Source organism: Nomascus leucogenys, chromosome 11 (assembly GCF_006542625.1).
Source record: "Nomascus leucogenys isolate Asia chromosome 11, Asia_NLE_v1, whole genome shotgun sequence".
Lineage (NCBI taxonomy): Eukaryota > Metazoa > Chordata > Mammalia > Primates > Hylobatidae > Nomascus > Nomascus leucogenys.
Window position 1 is genome coordinate 3836510 of NC_044391.1, and position 19433 is coordinate 3855942.

The window sequence follows — 19433 nt, forward strand, 5'->3', positions numbered from 1 at the left end:
CCTCACCCAGGAAGCACAAGGGGTCAGGGGATTTCCCTTTCCTAGCCAAGGGAAGCCGTGACAGACAGTATCTGGAAAAATAGGACACTTCTGCCCAAATACTGTGCTTTTCCCAAGGTCTTAGCAACCGGCAGACAAGGCAATTCTCTCCTGTGCCTGGCTTGGCAGGTCCCACATCCATGTAGCCAGGCTCACTGCTAGCACAGCAGTCTGAGATCGAACCGTGAGGCAGCAACCTGGCTGGGGGAGGGGCGACCACCATTGCTGAGGCTTGAGTAGGTAAACAAAGTGGCCCGGAAGCTCAAACTGGGTGGAGCCCACTGCAGCTCAGCAAGGGCCTACTGCCTCTATAGACACCATCTCTGTGGGCAGGGCATAGCTGAACAAAGGCAGCAGACAACTTCTGCAGACTTAAACATCCCTGTCTGACAGCTCTGAAGAGAGCAGTGGTTCTCCCAGCACGGCGTTTGAGCTGTGAGAATGGACAGACTGCCTCCTCAAGTGGGTCCCTGACCCCCATGTAGCCTAACTGGGAGACACCACCAAGTAGGGGCTGACAGACACTTCATATAAGTGGGTGCCCCTCTGGGACGAGGCTGCCACAGGAAGGATCAGGCAGCAATATTTGCTGTTCTGCAGCCTCCGCTGGTGATACCCAGGCAAACAGGGTCTGGAGTGGACCTCCAGCAAACTCCAACAGACCTGCAGCTGAGGGACCTGACTAGTAGAAGGAAAACTAACAAATAGAAAGGAATAGCATCATCATCAACAAAAAGGTCATCTACACCAAAACCCCATCTGTAGGTCACCAACATCAAAGACCAAAGGTAGATAAAACCACAAAGATGGGGAGAAACCAGAGCAGAAAAGCTGAAAATTCTAAAAACCAGAGCACCTCTTCTCCTCCAAAGGATCGCAGCTCCTCGCCAGCAATGGAACAAAGCTGAATGGAGAATGACTTTGACAAGTTGACAGAAGTGGGCTTCAGAAGGTCAGTAATAACAAACTTCTCTGAGCTAAAGGAGCATGTTCGAACCCATCGCAAGGAAGCTAAAAACCTTGAAAAAAGGTTAGATGAATGGATAACTAGAATAAACAGTGTAGAGAAGACCTTAAATGACCTGATGGAGCTGAAAACCATGGCACGAGAGCTTCGTGACACATGCACAAGCTTCAATAGCTGATTCAATCAAGTGGAAGAAAGGGTATTGGTGATTGAAGATCAAATTAATGAAATAAAGCGAGAAGACAAGATTAGAGAAGAAAGAGTAAAAAGAAAAGAACAAAGCCTCCCAGAAATATGGGACTATGTGAAAAGACCAAATCTGTGTTTGACTGGTGTACCTGAAAGTGATGGGGAGAATGGAACCAAGTTGGAAAACACTCTTCAGGATATCATCCAGGAGAACTTCCCCAACCTAGCAAGGCAAGCCAACATTCAAATTCAGGAAAGACAGAGAACACCGCAAAGATACTCCTCGAGAAGAGCAACCCCAAGACACATAATTGTCAGATTCACCAAGGTTGAAATGATGGAAAAAATGTTAAGGGCAGCCAGAGAGAAAGGTCGGGTTACCCACAAAGGGAAGCCTATCAGATTAACAGCGGACCTCTCGGCAGAAACCCTTCAAGCCAGAAGAGAGTAGGGGCCAATATTCAACATTCTTAAAGAAAGGATATTCAACCCAGAAGAGAGTAGGGGCCAATATTCAACATTCTTAAAGAAAGGATTTTCAACCCAGAATTTCATATCCAGCCAAACTAAGCTTCATAAGTGAAGGAGAAATAAAATCCTTTACAGAGAAGCAAATGCTGAGAGATTTTGTCACCAGTAGGCCTGCCTTACAAGAGCTCCTGAAGGAAGCATTAAACATGGAAAGAAACAACCGGTACCAGCCACTGCAAAAACATGCCAAATTGTAAAGACCAACGAGGCTAGGAAGAAACTGCATCAATTAATGGGCAAAATAACCAGCTAACATCATAATGACAGGATCAAATTCACATATAACAATATTAACCTTAAATGTAAATAGGCTAAATGCCCCAATTAAAAGACACAGACTGGCAAACTGGATTAACAGTCAAGACCCATCAGTGTGCTGTATTCAGGAAACCCATCTCACATTCAGAGACACATATAGGCTCAAAATAAAGGGATGGAGGAAGATCTATCAAGCAAATGGAAAACAAAAAAAAGCAGGGGTTGCAATCCCAGTCTCTGATAAAACAGACTTTAAGCCAACAAAGATCAAAAGAGACAAAGAAGGCCATTACATAATGGTAAAGGGATCAATTCAACAAGAAGAGCTAACTATCCTAAATATATATGCGCCCAATACAGGAGCACCCAGATTCATAAAGCAAGTCCTTAGAGACCTACAAAGCGACTTAGACTCCCACATAATAATAATGGGAGACTTTAACACCCCACTGTCAATATTAGACAGATCAATGAGACAGAAGGTTAATAAGATATCCAGGACTTGAACTCAGCTCTGCACCAAGCAGACCTAATAGACATCTACAGGACTCTCCACCCCAAATCAACAGAATATACATTCTTCTCAGCACTGCATCGCACTTATTCTAAAATTGATGACATAATTGGAAGTAAAGCACTCCTCAGCAAATGTAAAGGAACAGAAATCACGACAAACTATCTCTCAGGCCACAGTGCAATCAAATTAGAACTCAGGATTAAGAAACTCACTCAAAACTGCAAAACTACATGGAAACAGAACAACCTGCTCCTGAATGACTACTGGGTAAATAACGAAATGAAGACAGAAATAAAGATGTTCTTTGAAACCAATGAGAACAAAGACACAACATACCAGAATCTCTGGGACACATTTAAAGCAGCATGTAGAGGGAAACTTACAGCACTAAATGCCCACAAGAGAAAGCAGGAAAGATATAAAATTGACACCCTAACGTCACAATTAAAAGAACTAGAGACGCAAGAGCAAACAAATTCAAAAGCTAGCAGAAGGCAAGAAATAACTAAGATCAGAGCAGAACTGAAAGAGATAGAGACACAAAAAACCCTTCAAAAAAATCAATGAATCCAGGAGCTGGTTTTTTGAAAAGATCGACAAAATTGATAGACCACTAGCAAGACTAATAAAGAAGAAAAGAGAGAAGAATCAAATAGATGCAATAAAAAAATGATAAAGGGGATATCACCACCGATCCCACAGAAATACAAATTACCATCAGAGAATACTATAAACACCTCTATGCAAATAAACTAGAAAACCTAGAAGAAATGGATAAATTCCTGGACACATACACCCTCCCGAGACTAAACCTGGAAGAAGTTGAATCTCTGAATAGACCAATAACAGGCTCTGAAGTTGAGGCAATAATTAATAGCCTACCAACCAAAAAAAGTCCAGGACCAGACAGACTCACAGCCGAATTCTACCAGAGGTACAAAGAGGAGCTGATACCATTCCTTCTGAAACTGTTCCAATCCACAGAAAAAGAGGGAATCCTCCGTAACTCATTCTATGAGGCCAGCATCATCCTGATACCAAAGCCTGGCAGAGACACAACAAAAAAGAAGAGAATTTTAGACCAATATCCCTGATGAACATCCATGCAAAAATCCTCAATAAGATAAATACTGGCAAACCAAATCCAGCAGCACATCAGAAAGCTTAACCACCATGATCAAGTCAGCTTCATCCCTGGGATGCAAGGCTGGTTCAACATATGCAAATCAATAAATGCAATCCATCACATAAACAGAACCAATGACAAAAACCACATGATTATCTCAATAGATGCAAAAAATGCTGACAAAATTCAACAGGCCTTCATGCTAAAAACTCTCAATAAACTAGATATTGATGGAATGTATCTCAAATTACTAAGAGCTATTTATGACAAACCCACAGCCAATGTCATACTGAATAGGCAAAAACTGGAAGCATTCCCTTTGAAAACCAGCACAAGACAAGGATGCCCTCTCTCACCACTCCTATTCAACATAGTGCTGGAAGTACTGGCCAGGGCAATCAGGCAAGAGAAAGAAAGAAAGGGTATTCATTTAGGAAAAGAGGAAGTCAAATTGTCCCTGTTTGCACATCACATGATTGTATATTTAGAAAACCCCATCATCTCAGCCCCAAATCTCCTTAAGCTGATAAGCAACTTCAGCAAAGTCTCAGGGTACAAAATCAATGTGCAAAAATCACAAGCATTCCTATACACCAATAACAGACAGAGAGCCAAATCATGAGTGAGCTTCCGTTCACATTTGCTACAAAGAGAATAAAATACCTAGGAATTCAGCTTACAAGAGATGTGAAGGACCTCAGCTTACAAGAGATGTGGAGGAGAACTACAAACCACTGCTCAATGAAATAAAAGAGGACACAAATAAATGGAAGAACATTCCATGCTCATGGATAGGAAGAATCAATATCGTGAAAATGGCCATACTGCCCAAGGTAATTTATAGATTCAATGCCATCCCCAGCAAGCTACCAATGACTTTCTTCATGGAATTGGAAAAAACTACTTTAAAGTTCATATGGAACCAAAAAAGAGCCCTCATTGCCAAGACAATCCTAAGCAAAAAGAACAAAGCTGGAGGCATCATGCTACCCGACTTTATACTACAAGGCTACAGTAACCAAAACAGCATGGTACTAGTACCAAAACAGAGATATAGACCAATGGAACAGAACAGAGCCCTCAGAAATAACACCACACGTCTACAACCATCTGATCTTTGACAAACCTGACAAAAACAAAAAATGGGGAAAGGATTCCCTATTTAATAAATGGTGCTGGGAAAACTGGCTAGCCATATGTAGAAAGCTGAAACTGGATCCCTTCCTTACACCTTACACAAAAATTAATTAAAGATGGATTAAAGACTTAAATGTTAGACCTAAAACCATAAAAGCCCTAGAAGAAAACCTAGGCAATACCATTCAGGACATAGGCATGGGCAAGGACTTCATGACTAAAACAAAAAGCAATGGCCACCAAAGCCAAAACAGACAAATGGGATCTAATTAAACTAAAGAGCTTCTGCATGGCAAAAGAAACTACCATTAGAGTGAACAGGCAACCCACAGAATGGGAGAAAATTTTTGCAGTCTACCCATCTGACAAAGGGCTAATATCCAGAATCTACAAAGAACTCAAACAAATTTACAAGAAAAAAACAACCCCATCAAAAAACAGGCAAAGGATATGAACAGACACTTCTCAAAAGAAGACATTTATGCAGCCAACAGACACATGAAAAAATGCTCATCATCACTGGTCATCAGAGAAATGCAAATCAAAACCACAAGAGATGCCATCTCACGCCAGTTAGAATGGTGATCATTAAAAAGTGAGGAAACAACAGATGCTGGAGAGGATGTGGAGAAATAGGAATGCTTTTACACTGTTGGTGGGAGTGTAAATTTGTTCAACGATTGTAGAAGACAGTGTGGCGATTCCTCAAGGATCTAGAACTAGAAATCCCATTTGACCCAGCAATCCCATTACTGGGTATATACCCAGATGATTATAAACTATGCTACTATAAAGACACATGCACACATATGTTTATTGTGGCACTATTCACAATAGCAAAGACTTGGAACCAACCCAAATGTCCATCAATGATAGACTGGATTAAAAAAATGTGGCACATATACACCATGGAATACTATGCAGCCATAAAAAAGGATGAGTTCATGTCCTTTGCAGGGATATGGATGAAGCTGGGAACCATCATTCTCAGCAAACTATCACAAGGACAGAAAAACAAACACCGTATGTTCTTACTCATAGGTGGGAATTGAACAGTGAGAACACTTGGACACAGGGTAGGGAACATCACACACTGGGGCCTTTTGGAGGGTGGGGGACTGGGGGAGGGATAGCATTAGGAGAAATGCCTAATGTAAATGACGAGTTGATGGGTGCAGCAAACCAACATGGCACATGTATACCTATGTATCAATCCTGCGTGTTGTGCACATGTACCCTAGAACTTAAAGTATAATAAAAAAATAAATAAATAAATCCACGGCAGAAGCACTTTTCAAAGCAACAGCAGTATTTTAGCTTTTTCTCAAACCCCTGGTGGTTGTGTTTCTTCCTCATGATCACAACTATTATTCTTGGTTAAAAATCTTTGCGTTCTTGACATTTGTCAGCAACATTTGGTCATTGGTGTTTGTTGAATGAATGAATACAGAAAGGTCAATTTCCTAACAAGTTATGGTAAAATCTGAGAGTGATCTTCTTGGGTCCAGAGTTTCTATACATGTTCCTGCTGGAGTGGCTCTAGGATAGCTGAGTGAGTAACTCACCACTTCAGTATTGCCCATCTGCTTGGATGCAGAGCAAATAGCAGTGCCTCGGTAACCTGACTGCTTGGATGCTGGTTTCCAGGCAGTGCTTTCAATAGATCTCCGTAGGTTATAGAAAAAGATTTTTGTAATCATATACTGTGTAGCATTTTAAGTTTTATTCCTTTAATTCACACATAAATAAACATGTGTGTCATGCGTACACATGCATTCACACAGACAGTGGTTGGTCACCTGCAAACCTACTTTTTTGCTATTCCCTGTGCTTACTTGAAACCATTGAGTCCCTTTCATTCCTGTGGCTGATAGAAACAGGAAGGCCGTTTGTGATGGTTAGAACATTTTCTCTCTTCCAGCCCATCTGATCCCAAACAATATGAAGCAAAACTGAGATCTTTATATTTATGGGCAAAAATACTGTCTCCTCATCACAGGCCATCACTGTCACTTCACCACTAGGTGGCCACTGCCCCTCAAGGATCAGCATCCACATAGCTTGGGGTCCCTTCCCTCCTTTTTCCAAAATACAGAAGTCGATGAGCTCAATAATAGAAAAAAAAAAAAAAAGAGTGAGAGGAGTGAGCCTAGTCATATTGCTATAAACAGAAGTATTTTGGGGTTTTTTCATGTTTAAATTATGTCTATATCTATAACATGTAAACTTTACTCTTGTAACCATTAAGTGCATGGCATTAAGCACATTCACATTGTTGTGTACCCTTCACTACCACCCACCTCCAGAACTTTCTCATTTTCCCCAGGCGAATCTCTCTACCCATTAAACACAAACTCTCCATCCCCCCTCCCTGTTTGTTTTCTTGTTTTTAATACATAGGGAAAGCAAAGAAATGCGAGCACACCAGGCTAAGATTTCTATGGAAAATAGCAAAGCCATCAGCCAAGATAAATCTATCAAGAATAAAGCAGAACGGGAAAGGTAAGTCTGAGAGTACTCACTGCTGGAACATGGCATTGACCTGAGGACACAGTCTCAACTTTCTTTACATGTGTACACACACACACAACTCAGACAGAAAAACACTTGTGGCTTTTGACTAGGAATTCTGCTATTATAACTGCAATGGAGGTTTGTTATTATCACTGTAGAACAATTGTCCACATTTTCTGGTTGCTTACTACCACCAGTAAAATTAGTTTACATTCAATATATATGTGCTGCTGTACAAACAAAGTTTCATAAAATATGACATAATAATATAATTTTTTTATTTTGTTCATTTACTTTTTGCTTGTTTGTTTTGAGATGGAGGCTTGCTTTATCACCCAAGTTAGAGTGCAGTGGCGCAATCTCAGCTCACTGCAACCTCCACGTCCTGGGTTCGAGCGATTCTCCTGCCTGAGCCTCCCTAGTAGCTGGGATTACAGGCATGCACCACCACACCTGGCTAATTTTTGTATTTTTAGGAGAGATGGGGTTTCACCATGTTGGCCGGACTGGTCTTGAACTCCTGACCTCAAGTGATCTGCCCACCTCAGCCTCCCAAAGTGCTGGGATTATAGGCGTGAGCCACTGCACCCAGCCTATAATCAATATAATTCTGAAGCATCCTTCCCAGGTTCCATTAGGTCATTCTGCAAGCCTCTCCCTTGCTCAGGTGTCAGTCCATTCTGGATGGGCCGGTTCTGAATAGCAGCAACAGTCAGGAGGGTGGTCTTCTTCAGTAGTCTTTCACATGGGATCATCTTTAAAGCCCCCATCCCATTTGTCTCATTTGTCCTTATGTTAGGTGAGTTTTCTGGAAGCAGATCAAGGCAGGAATTGAGGTGCTTGTGATTCACTGAGGAAGGGACCTTCAGAGAAAAGGAGTAAGGAAGCAGGAAGGCCCAGGGCAGGCTCTAAGAAAGGATGTGATCTCACCTAGGGTCCCTGTAACCTCAAATAAAAAAATTGCACCACAGATTTGTCCCTCTTTGAAGCAAGAGTACCTGGCTTTTGTGTTTCCATATTAGGCAGTCATTGGCTGCCTGAGACTTGGGGGAGGCTTTGTGTGACCTCCATAGAAGGTGCCAGGTGCAAGTCCTTTAGACACAGCTGGTAAAGGGGATCTGAGGAGCTGTCAATAGTCGTGTTACCCAAGGGATAGGCACTTAATTCCCAGCGATCACCTGTGCTGCCCATCATCCACCTCAGGAAACCTCTGAGAATACAAACGCTGTCAGCTCCATAACCAAGAGCCTGGGTTACACCACCAGCGGTTAGGGACAGTGGGGTTCCTTCTTTTGGGGGAATAATACCCAGCAAGAAGGTGGCCTTTTGGCCAAAGTCCAACAGAGAAAAGTTGTTTTATGAGCCAGGTACAGTGGCTCACACCTGTAATCCCAGCACTTTGGGAGGCCGAGGTAGGCAGATTACCTGAGGTCAGGAGCTCGGGACCAGCTTGACCAACATGGTGAAACCTCACCTCTACTAAAAATACAAAAAAAGTAGCTGGGCATGGTGGTGCCTGCCTGTAATCCCAGCTACTCAGGAGGCTGAGACAGGAGAATCGCTTGAACCCCAGGGGCGGAGGTTGCAGTGAGCTGAGATCCTGCCATTGCACTCCAGCCTGGCCAACAGAGCAAAACTTCATCTCAAAAAAAAAAAAAAAAAAAAAGAAAAGAAAAAATGTCATTCTCTGGATGTTATTCTCAGATAAGCAACTTTGTTTAAGGGCCTCATATATACATGGAAATGACACCTTCTTCAGCTTGAAAACGCCAAATATTCCAGCCATGATAAAACCTCATTAATTTGAACTGTTTTAGACTGTCCAAAGTGAAATATAGAATTAACCATGACAAATGTGCCAATTAATAGCTTTTTACCATCTTTTTCAAATATGTTACAAAGTAGACTTTAGCTCAGTTGAGGTCAAATTATCTTCAATTTGGAGTTACTGCTAACTTAATTAGCAAGGTTCTTAAAATTTATCTTATTTTGAAAAGTGTACTTATTTATTGTAAGTTTCTATTTTTATTTGTGCAGCTGTATGGGGGTACATGAGAAAACTTTACATGTATACAATGCCCAGTGATCAAGTCAGGGCATTTAGGTTGTCCATCACCCAAGTACTATAAATTTTTGGCTAAGTATCGTCACCCTACTCTGCTATCTCTTATAAGTTTGTATCCAGTGGTACGTGGTTCCAAAATATCTACAAATTGGCTGTTTTTTAAAAAATAATTTTTCTATACCAAGTGATAGTTATATTCTAAACCCATACTGTGTGTATGTTTGTATCCACTTTATCAAACTAAGGAGAAATAAAATTTAAAAATTTGTCATAGCACTAAGAAAGATATATAGAAACTGAAAATCATACTTACATTTTTAGATCAAAGAAGACATTTTAACAGAAATTACCCAATATTTATAACTGAATGACAATGTAAGCCCTATTTATCAATGTGTAGAGGGTAAAGTGATATTTGGAGTGAAAAGTATAGCCTAGATGCATATATTTTTTAAAAGATGTGAAAATTAATGAGCTAACCACTCAAAGAGAATATGAAGTTGGAAAAACAGTGAACCCAAAGATCTCTGATGGAAAGAAATAAATTTGAAAAGCAAAAAATACTGAAATAGAAAACAAAATGCAATAGAGAACATTCAGAAAAACAACAGCTTATTTGAAAAGAATAATAAATCAGTTAACTTTCTCCAAGACTAAAGAAGAGAGAGAAAGCACGAATTAGTGATGTTAGGAATGAAAAGGGGAATTAACTACAGAGAAAAACGCTTTGAAAAACTAAGTCTACTATTGAAAAAAACTACCAATAAATTTGAAATGTTAGATGGAGTGGAGAATTGCTTTGAAAAATATAAATATCCAAAATTGAAAACGGAGAAAACCTGAACAGACTGACAATTATTACAGAAGTTCAAGAAGTTATAGGTCTTTTCACTCATGAAAAACACTCTACCTCACCAGCAGTCAGGGAAATGCAAGTTAAAACAATGAGCAATGCCATTCCATAGGAGCATCCAACTGACGGAAAGTCTGATAGTACTAAGAGTGGGCAAAGATATGGGGAAAGAGTAACACCCAGACACTGCAGATGGAAATGCAGTTGGGGACAACTGGATTGGAGTAAGGAGGAGCCTGTTCGTACCCTGCCAAGTGGCAAGTCTGAGTATACACCCTACAGCAGCCTTTGCCAGTGTGCACAAGAAGATATGCACCATACTTCATCCACTCATCCGTTTATTCAACAGACACTTATTGTGTCAGGTATTACAGGGCCCACGCACCCAATCGTTGTAGCATTGTTTGAAAATAACCTAATTTTTGTTAATGGCAATGAGGAAATAGTGTAGTCTGTTCATAAATTGAAAAATCCACACAGCAAATGAAAATAATGACGTGGTTTGGAACACAGGTGTATCTCTAAAACATAAGACTACGTGGTAAGCTATGGGAACAAACCCAGACTATGTTACTCTATGGGTACATTTAGAAAACACACGAAACGATACCACTTCACCCGGCCAGCAACATCAGCATCACCTGGGAGCTTACTAGAACCTCAGACCTCCCACCCCAGGCCCACTGGATCAAAGTCACTAAGGCGAAGGCACAACAGTCTGTGGTTTTTATCATCTCTCCAGGTGATTGGTATGCACAGGAAAGTTTGAGAAGCTCTTATATTACACATGGGCGCATCTGTATGTGGTTTAAAATATTAAAACATGGGTGAGAAGATCCACACCAAATTCACAATAGCGGTAACCGCTGGGGAGAGAGGAAGAAGGAAGACTGAATCAGGAAGAATACAAATGGGGCTTTAATTACATCTGGAACTATTTATTGCCTTTAAAAACGTGAGATAAACATGGCAAAACATTAATATCAGTTAATCTGAGGGATACATACACAGATTTTTAAAATATTCTTCTCTGGACATTATTATGTTTGAAAATACTGCAATAAAAATTAGAAAAATAAAGCAATAATTCCATCCAGAGAATTTGATGGAATATAGCTCTTTATTATTTGATATAATATTAATTTCATTCAATGTCATACCAACCATTATTTGTGCCCATTGCTTTTAGGCGAGTCAGGGAGTTAAACAGCAGCAACACTAAAAAGTTTCTGGAAGAAAGAAAAAGAGTAAGTATTTTATTATATTTTTGGCATTCTTAAAAAAACTATAAACAATAACTCATGTTAGCCACCAGACCTCTAGCTAATTTGCTTAATTTGATTTTTCTGTACATTAAACATTCCAGCTTCTCTGCTCCTTGAAAGCTAAAATAATTTCTCACTAAAATCTTTAAGGTAATGATCTGGCACTGTTTTATCCAGAAAATGAAGCCAGGTTTACTCATGCATAAGTCCTCTATTATTTTCTAAGATTTTAGCAGGAAAGATCTTCCCAGAAAGAATTATGAGTTTAAACTCTCCAAATTTTGAGATGATTTTTAAAAAAATTATTATCTCTTTCACTTAAATTATAAAGTTACAAGTCATTTCTCATCCCTGTTTTAAGATTGTAACCCAAAGTTTATCAGAATTTTTTTTTTTTTTGCAGCTCGCAATGAAGCAGTCCAAAGAAATGGATCAGTTGAAAAAAGTCCAGCTTGAACATCTAGAATTCCTAGAGAAACAGAATGAGCAGGTATTTTACCTAAAATACGTAAAAACATGCAGGCAGCTGGCCAGTTTTGGGATACACACGCCATGGCCCACAGTGACCAGTGGCTTGTATATTGTAATTGAAAGGTAGATAGAAGAATTTGTTGCCCATTACTATATTTTCTCCATTATATCCAAAAAGAAAAGAAAGTACCAGTTTTTGGAGCAGGAGCAGAATTTGGCTGTGCCAAAAAAAAGAATATTTGGATAAATTATGGGGATTATGGGGATTCTAAGAATGAAATTACTAAAAGTGAGAGGATGAAAAAAAGAGATTAGAAAGTATTTCTCCATTTTCATTTAGAGTTTTATAATTTGCAAACTATAGGCAAGGGATATGATGTTTAAAAGCAAATGAGAGAAACCACCTATTTTCAAACTCAATCTGAAAATGAAGTTTAAAAACCTCCCTGGGGCTTACAGGTGGTATCTAAAGTCATGAGCCCCCATCACTCTACAAATCACTGAACATGAGTGGATACCATAATCTTAGTGCTTTTTCCCTGCAAGACAAGACACTAAATAAAGAAATATACACAAATAAAGAGTTATCCAGGCCGGGCCAGTGGGCTCATGCCAGAAATCCCAGCACTTTGAGAGGCCGAGGAGGGTGGCTCAGGAGGTCAGGAGATTGAGACCATCCTGGCCAACAAGGTGAAGCCCCGTCTCTCCTAAAAATACAAAAATTAGCCGGGTCTGGTGGCATGCACCTGTAGTCCCAGCTACTCAGTAGGCTGAAGCAGGAAAATCACTTGAACCCGGGAGGCGGAGGTTGCAGTGAGCCGAGATCGCACCACTGCACTCCAGCCAGAGCGACAGAGTGACTCCATCTCAAAAAATAAAATAAAATAAAATAAAAAGGAGTTACCCAAACACCAACTGTTTAGTTAGGCCAATGGGCATATACCAGCACCAAGCTAAATGTATTTTTATCTGGTGCATGGTACAGGTGGGGACCTTTCCAAATGGGCTACAGCCCATCAGCCTTCTACAGTAACCTTTAATTTGATGGAAATCCCTCTAGTTCCTGTGGCAACAAGACCCTCAGTTATCATTTACATTTCAGACTTTCTCAGTTCAAATGTTATTCTTTAGGCGTAGTTGGTATAGAAGTTATTGTTCCTAGGTAATTCAATTTAGAAACAGAGAGGTTTTGATGAAATATGTACTTGTGCCACATTATTCCTTCCTGTTTTCTCCCATCTATAAAACAATCCTATTTAAGGAATACTTTTTTCCAGAGTAAATGACTCCCCTTGATGAATACTTAAGTAGGAATTTTACTAAAAGGTATCTTTGAGAAAGTTAAAAAAAAAAATCATTTTTTTGTATGGTAATTGGGTAACAGATAAATCTGACTTCTAGTTTCAGATTCTTTACTTTTTGGTGGACAGAAATTTTATTCATCAACATACTTCCTAGTTACGTTTCCCATTTCCTTTTCAGCTAAGTGCTTCTATTCATAAGCAAGTCCACTCCAAGGGGACAATATATGGTTATTGTCCCATAGGTACAATTCATTTGACCAACTCATAAACACATCACATTCTGGTACAAGTTACCTAGCTTATGTTTTTGTTCTTAAAGCACTTCTCAAAAAGTGCTCCTGGGGGAAATGTGGGAATATGAATAAGGATAAAGCCACCATCTCCAAAGCTTTAGAAGTCACTTCAGTGATTCAACAATGGGTAGGCATAAGGATGCCTTGGAGAAGGTTTTAAAAAATTCTCCCTAGAAGAAGGGCACAGTGAAAGGTAAGGCACAGTTATGTGTTAGTTACCTAAATTAAGAAACTACTTGGAAATTGTGTTGCTTAGCAACAAGTTTGACTAAAGAATGTAAATGTGCTCAGAATTACTCATCACTACAATAGTGGTGTATGCTAGAGAATACAGTCATCTTGTGTCGCTAGTTTTGGAGCTGAAGTACATAATTTTCAAAAATCACTTTGAGTTTTTATCCTAATACGTGGCTAATTCAAGCCACACCAGAGTTCTTGCATTAAACTGCTAGATTAGTGATAGCTGTATTGATTAGATTGTACTGGGAGGGTGCTGGCTTTTTGTTCCAGAAATTCAAATAATGTCTTTTAAGGTCTACCACCCACGACTGACACTTTGAGTCACAAAAGCTTGGGAAAGCATAGAACATGAAAAGGCTTGAGACCTGATAAAGATTTAATGAGATTCAAGGAAAAGACATTCAAGATACCATACTGATGCTTCTGGCAAGCAACGAATTTGGACTTGAGTTTCTGTGTTAAGCTTTGCTTTAGAAATATGGCCTGTTCAATTGCAAATTCAATCCCAGATCTTTCTAGTTATACATTTTTTGGCATTTAAGGGTGAGAAAGCTCTCAATTCACAGTTACTCTGTATGGTACAACACTGTCATGGGCACAGTGCAAAAGATACAGTGACTTCATTTCTTTCCTCATAAAAAGGCAAGGTCTGGAAGTATATAGTATAGCTCCCTTCATAACCAGGTAAACATTTCATCAGCAAGAACAGTTCTCTGTCTCCAGACAATGCAGACTTCTACAACAATCTTCTAAATAATTGTTAAATCCCAAGACATCTTTTCTAAGCCAGAGATAAATGTAAACATTCTCCCATAGTATTTCCCTCAAAGGTTTCTTTCTGTTTTCCTGTGACCCTACTCCTAATCAGTGTCCCAAATCTCCCCTTCCAAAGCAAGGCCTGGAATGGATTCAGTCCATTAGCTAAACCAGTGTTGGGGGCACTGGCAGAAACAAACCAGGCATCAGTATGTTTTGGTCCTGATTCTGGATCCTCACCTTCTAGGTTATTTGTAAGCCACTTTATGTCCTTGCCTACTTGGTCAGCCAACTATTCACTTAACACTCTGAAGGTTGGGGATGTTTTTCCTACTTGAGTTTTTTCATAGACTTCCCAGCTACACAGTATATCTCATCTGTCTTGACATGTACCATTTCAAGCATTAACGACTCCATTACTGTCACACACTTGAGTCTCAAAAATTGATTTTTATCATCAATCCTGTCATTTAATAAAAAGAGGTAAAAGGTTTTGCTTAAAGGCCAAGTTCTCCACTTACTGCCACGGAAGAGAGGCACAGTCTGGGGATGACAGGCGTTGGTTGTTTGTTTTGTTTCTTTATTTTCTGTTGAGATCAACTAGGGGAAAGTTTGTCACTGAGGGGTGTGTACATGTTTTATCCTTAGCTTTTTGCTTTTCTGTATATGGTTTTGCATTCATTTTTCAAATTCACTTCAATATTCATTTATTTTCTTTGTTTTGTATGTATGACTCAATTTTGACATTACTATTTTTGTACAAACAGCTTTTGAAATCCTGTCATGCAGTGTCCCAAACGCAAGGTAGGACCGAAACTCTGATAAGCAAGACGTTGCTTTCCTTCTCGACTACGTCCGTATTCTCTGTGCAGTCTCCATTTATGAGTCACATCTGGTCATAACTAATATCTGAAGGGTTTGGATTTAAAAGTTTGACTATTCCATGCTTGGATTTCTGATGTCATATTCATGCCAAAATGCCCAAAGTCTTTAGAGAATTACTTCTGAGGGTATTTGAGCCTGTATTTTCTATTGCAGATCTAGGAAACAGATCATGGTAATAAAGACATAACCAGAACAGTGATGTGCAGCTGTCATTTGGACTGACCAGAGCTAAGACAGGATCACAGAGTCAGATCACTCACAAATGTTAATATGACTCCAATTAATTTTTAAAGCACCTGCTAAAAGTTGGTTGGTGGTTTTTAATGATGGAGCTGTGCTCTGCGTGTAGAAACATTACACGATGACTCTTGTCATGCTCTCTGCTAAGTCCCATCCTCCAAAGACCCTAATCACTCCTCATAAGTAAGGTGATCATGTAATTTATTGTCCATACCAGGATAGTTTTGAGAGTGAAAGGCAGCTCTGTTCATAATATCTAGGACTACAGGCATAAACTGGAATTGCCTCAGGCAAAGGAGAATGAATGGTCACCCAACTCATACAAGAACTTAGCTGTTGGAATAGTCTTGTAATGTCCTATGATTCTTCCTTCTACGCCGTGGTCAATACTTTCTTCAGAAGCTAAAGGGGGAGAAACACAGAGAATCATTTGCTACTATTTACTGAACATGGAAGTATTTAATTTCCAGTGCTGACAATGTTTCACTGTCATCCCTTATGAATACTGTTTGTGTCATAGTTTCATGTTTGTATATTTTTCTCCATTTCTTCATTTCTCGATTAGAGTATTACTATACTTTAGGCATAAAAAATATCTGGGCAGAGGGAACCACCCATCCCAGATTTACACAGAAAGATTTAATTATTTGGTGTTATTATATCCATCCTCACCAAAATGAAACTTAACGCCAAAATATAGAAGTAAGAAGAAGAAGGAAATCACAGTATAGTCTGTGGGTTAAATTAATTCTGTCACAAGAGTTCATTTGGAAGATGCTTCTCATATAATCTACAGAGTTGACCAAACCCCCCCCCCCAGTGACCTTCTATTTAGTTGGAATATCTAAGCAGACATAAATAGTAACATCAGGGCACTTCAGAATCTTCATCCGATTTATATCTTCATAGGTCCATGTTTCTATTTTCAAATGTCCTTTATTTCAAAGCAGCATGTCACTAACAAAAAGAAATGGGCAAATCCTCATTCCTCGAAAGATACGTGCATTGGGTTGGGCGAAAGCATCCAGGCTACTAGTTGGATAATAAAAGTTGAAATGTACTATTTGATTTTTTCCTATGTTTCCAAGCAAGTATTTCTCACCAGACACTGCCCCCATCATATCCCCTTTCCTCTTCTCGAATTAGCTGGTTTTCTTAGTGACAATCTGAACTCGTGAGGTTGAATTCACCATTGCTTACCTCCTGGTAGTCCATAAAAAGTACCCTAGAGAAGTAAGAGCCCACAGGGACAGAGTTTGCACAATAAGATTCCTGAAAGCCTGCATGTTCCTGTAACATTCCATTTACAGAAGACTCCAGCCAATCCAGTGTAATGTGCTCTCACCTGAACTTCTCTATCAATTAGATTTTTAGGGAATTACTTTTAACTAAATTTCAGGCTATTTAGGAAATAAGTTGTACATAAGCAATACTTATTCTAAATGTGATAAAATTATCTACACACAGTCAAAGCAATGTGTCAATCTGTGGAAACTAAATCAAACGGTTTGTGGTATAGTCTAAAGATAAAGCAAATGGTCTACCCTCTTCTCAAGTGGTTCTCCTGGCACTGTGTAAACCAGTCCCCAAAATTTAATGTGTATAAAAACTTCCTGGAGATCTTGTGAAAATGAAGATTTTAACTGATTCAATAGATCTGGGGTAGACTCCAAGATTCTACGTTTCTAAGAAGGTCCCAGGCAATGCTGATGCTGCTTGCACATGGACCATATTTTGAGTAGCAAGGATGTGGTGACAGGATCATATTTATGGGAGAAGAGAGGCCAGGTTGTTCAGTGCCTTCAGATAAGGATTTCAACACACGTAAGGCCATGTTTCTGATGTTATAGGCGAAGGAGATGCAGCAGATGGTGAAATTGGAAGCCGAGATGGACCGCAGACCAGCAACAGTAGTATGAAACTCCAAAATGCAAACTGAAGCAGCAAACCCACAAAGCATCAAAAGATTCACTCACAAACCTCTGAACACAAACTCCGTGGATGGAAGCTGTTTATTTTGTTTCCTTTATGTGTAAACAAGATGATATGTGAAACCAGAGAGACTTGGAATGTCTGACTGACTTCTATTTAACAGCTTGAGTATCGCATTTCCTTGGCCAAACAAAAGTAGCTACAAATCCACAAAAATTTCCTATTCCAGTAAGGCAGAGTTCAACCATTGATAATACAACTTAAACATGTTTGCTATAAAATACCATCACAAGTAAATGAGCTTGGTGTTAACAACTCTCCTTTGTGATGCCTTAGGACATGTTTGAACTGCAGCAAAAAACAAAAACAAAAACAAAAAAAACAGTGCATTAGCAATTTCATAGCAAGTGCATGCACTAGGAAAAGAAAACTGTCTACAAATTTATTAGCAGAAGTGGGGGTCTGCTAGACAAATAATTTTGCAAAATTTTTCTACATCTAAGTTACCTCATCAGTAAGTGCCATGTCTCTACCATGCCATCAGAGGCTAATTTCCTGTAAAAGTTGTGGAAATTATTAGAACAATAGAAAAATAGAGCAGTGTATGTGTGCCAAAACTCATCATTACTCAAAGGAGAACTGTGTTAGGCACATTTAAGAAAGTTTACATCTGACATTGCTTTATAGGAATTGTTTCTGCAGATTCCAGATATTACAATTCACACCATAAAGATTGTGAAGTGGTTATTGGCAAACGTTTGTAAATGTGACCATGTATAAAGTATTTATACTCTTTAATTCACACTGTTAGAGAACAAAATCATCTAAGTATTGCCACATGACAAGATTAGTAAACAGGAATACTAGAACTATGTTTGCATGATACACAAGCACCAATAAAGACTAATCCATACACAGTTAACCTAATGCCAAATAAATACTGGTTAAATAAATGTATGGCACAGAATATAATTTGACTATCAAGACTTTTAGCATAATGAAAAACTCTATATATATGTGTATATGAATTATGTGGGCATTCTTGATACTTCAAGTTCTAGTTTGAAAAAAATACATAACTAATTTAATTTTACACAAAAATATTTATGCAGATTTTCAGAATTTCATATCAGGAGATGACCTTTTTATGTCTGTTAAATATCAGAACAATTTGCTACAGTGTTAATCTGCATGGTCTTTAAGCCTGCTGTAGTTGAGTTGCAGACAGTGCATGAAAAAGTATTCCGCTGGGAATTGAGCTATGCCACCAAAGCCAAGAGGAGCGCATGGAAACCCGGTAGTCTAGAACTGATCAGATGACTGATTTTAGGGCACAGCACCAAGTGAATTGTTGTATATGCTTGTAAAAATTGATTCTGTGTGTTCCTCTGAACAAAGCGGAGAAAATGATGATACCATCAATATTGAAATTAAACTTCCAACTTCTCTAATAAAAAATTAAAACACACATAACACTCGTCAGAGTATTTGCTCCCAACACACATTCTAGCAAATGTTTTGCCTTTTTCATATGCATATCATCGTTATTATCAAAGGGGGCTTTTTACCCTCAACATGTTTTTCACCCAAATGATGCAAAACGTGCAGATTCTAGTTGACTTCAGATGTAATAGACTTGTTTTTCTCCTGTTTATGATTTGAAGTGGATTCTGTAAAATACCTCTTGTTCTTAGTTTCCTTATCTGTAAAACAGTGGAGTTAGACTACAGATCTTTTGGCACTAGCATCTCATGAAAAATTATGGTTAATAAAATATCACCACATTTGGATTGCCAGTTTTCAAAGATTCTGAATGGCTTCTCATCATTAAATCAAATCAAACCCAAGAGC

The 19433-nt window shown here is 39.1% G+C and overlaps 1 protein-coding gene across 13 annotated transcripts in view; it reads left to right on the forward strand.

Moving 5' to 3' along the window:
- PLCB4 (phospholipase C beta 4) overlaps window positions 1–19050 on the forward strand; it is a 410467-nt gene extending 391417 nt beyond the window's left edge. For 11 of the 13 annotated variants that reach the window (XM_030821965.1, XM_030821969.1, XM_030821962.1 and 8 more), the window contains 5 exons: window positions 7165–7266; window positions 11386–11443; window positions 11865–11951; window positions 15293–15329; window positions 17501–19050. In XM_030821965.1, coding sequence (XP_030677825.1) covers window positions 7165–7266; window positions 11386–11443; window positions 11865–11951; window positions 15293–15329; window positions 17501–17589 — 373 coding nt within the window. In that variant the 3' untranslated portion in view covers window positions 17590–19050. The remainder of the gene's footprint in view (window positions 1–7164; window positions 7267–11385; window positions 11444–11864; window positions 11952–15292; window positions 15330–17500) is intronic. The other 2 variants (XM_003252600.2, XM_030821970.1) reach the window with 1 other exon arrangement.
- Window positions 19051–19433: the final 383 nt, after the last annotated feature.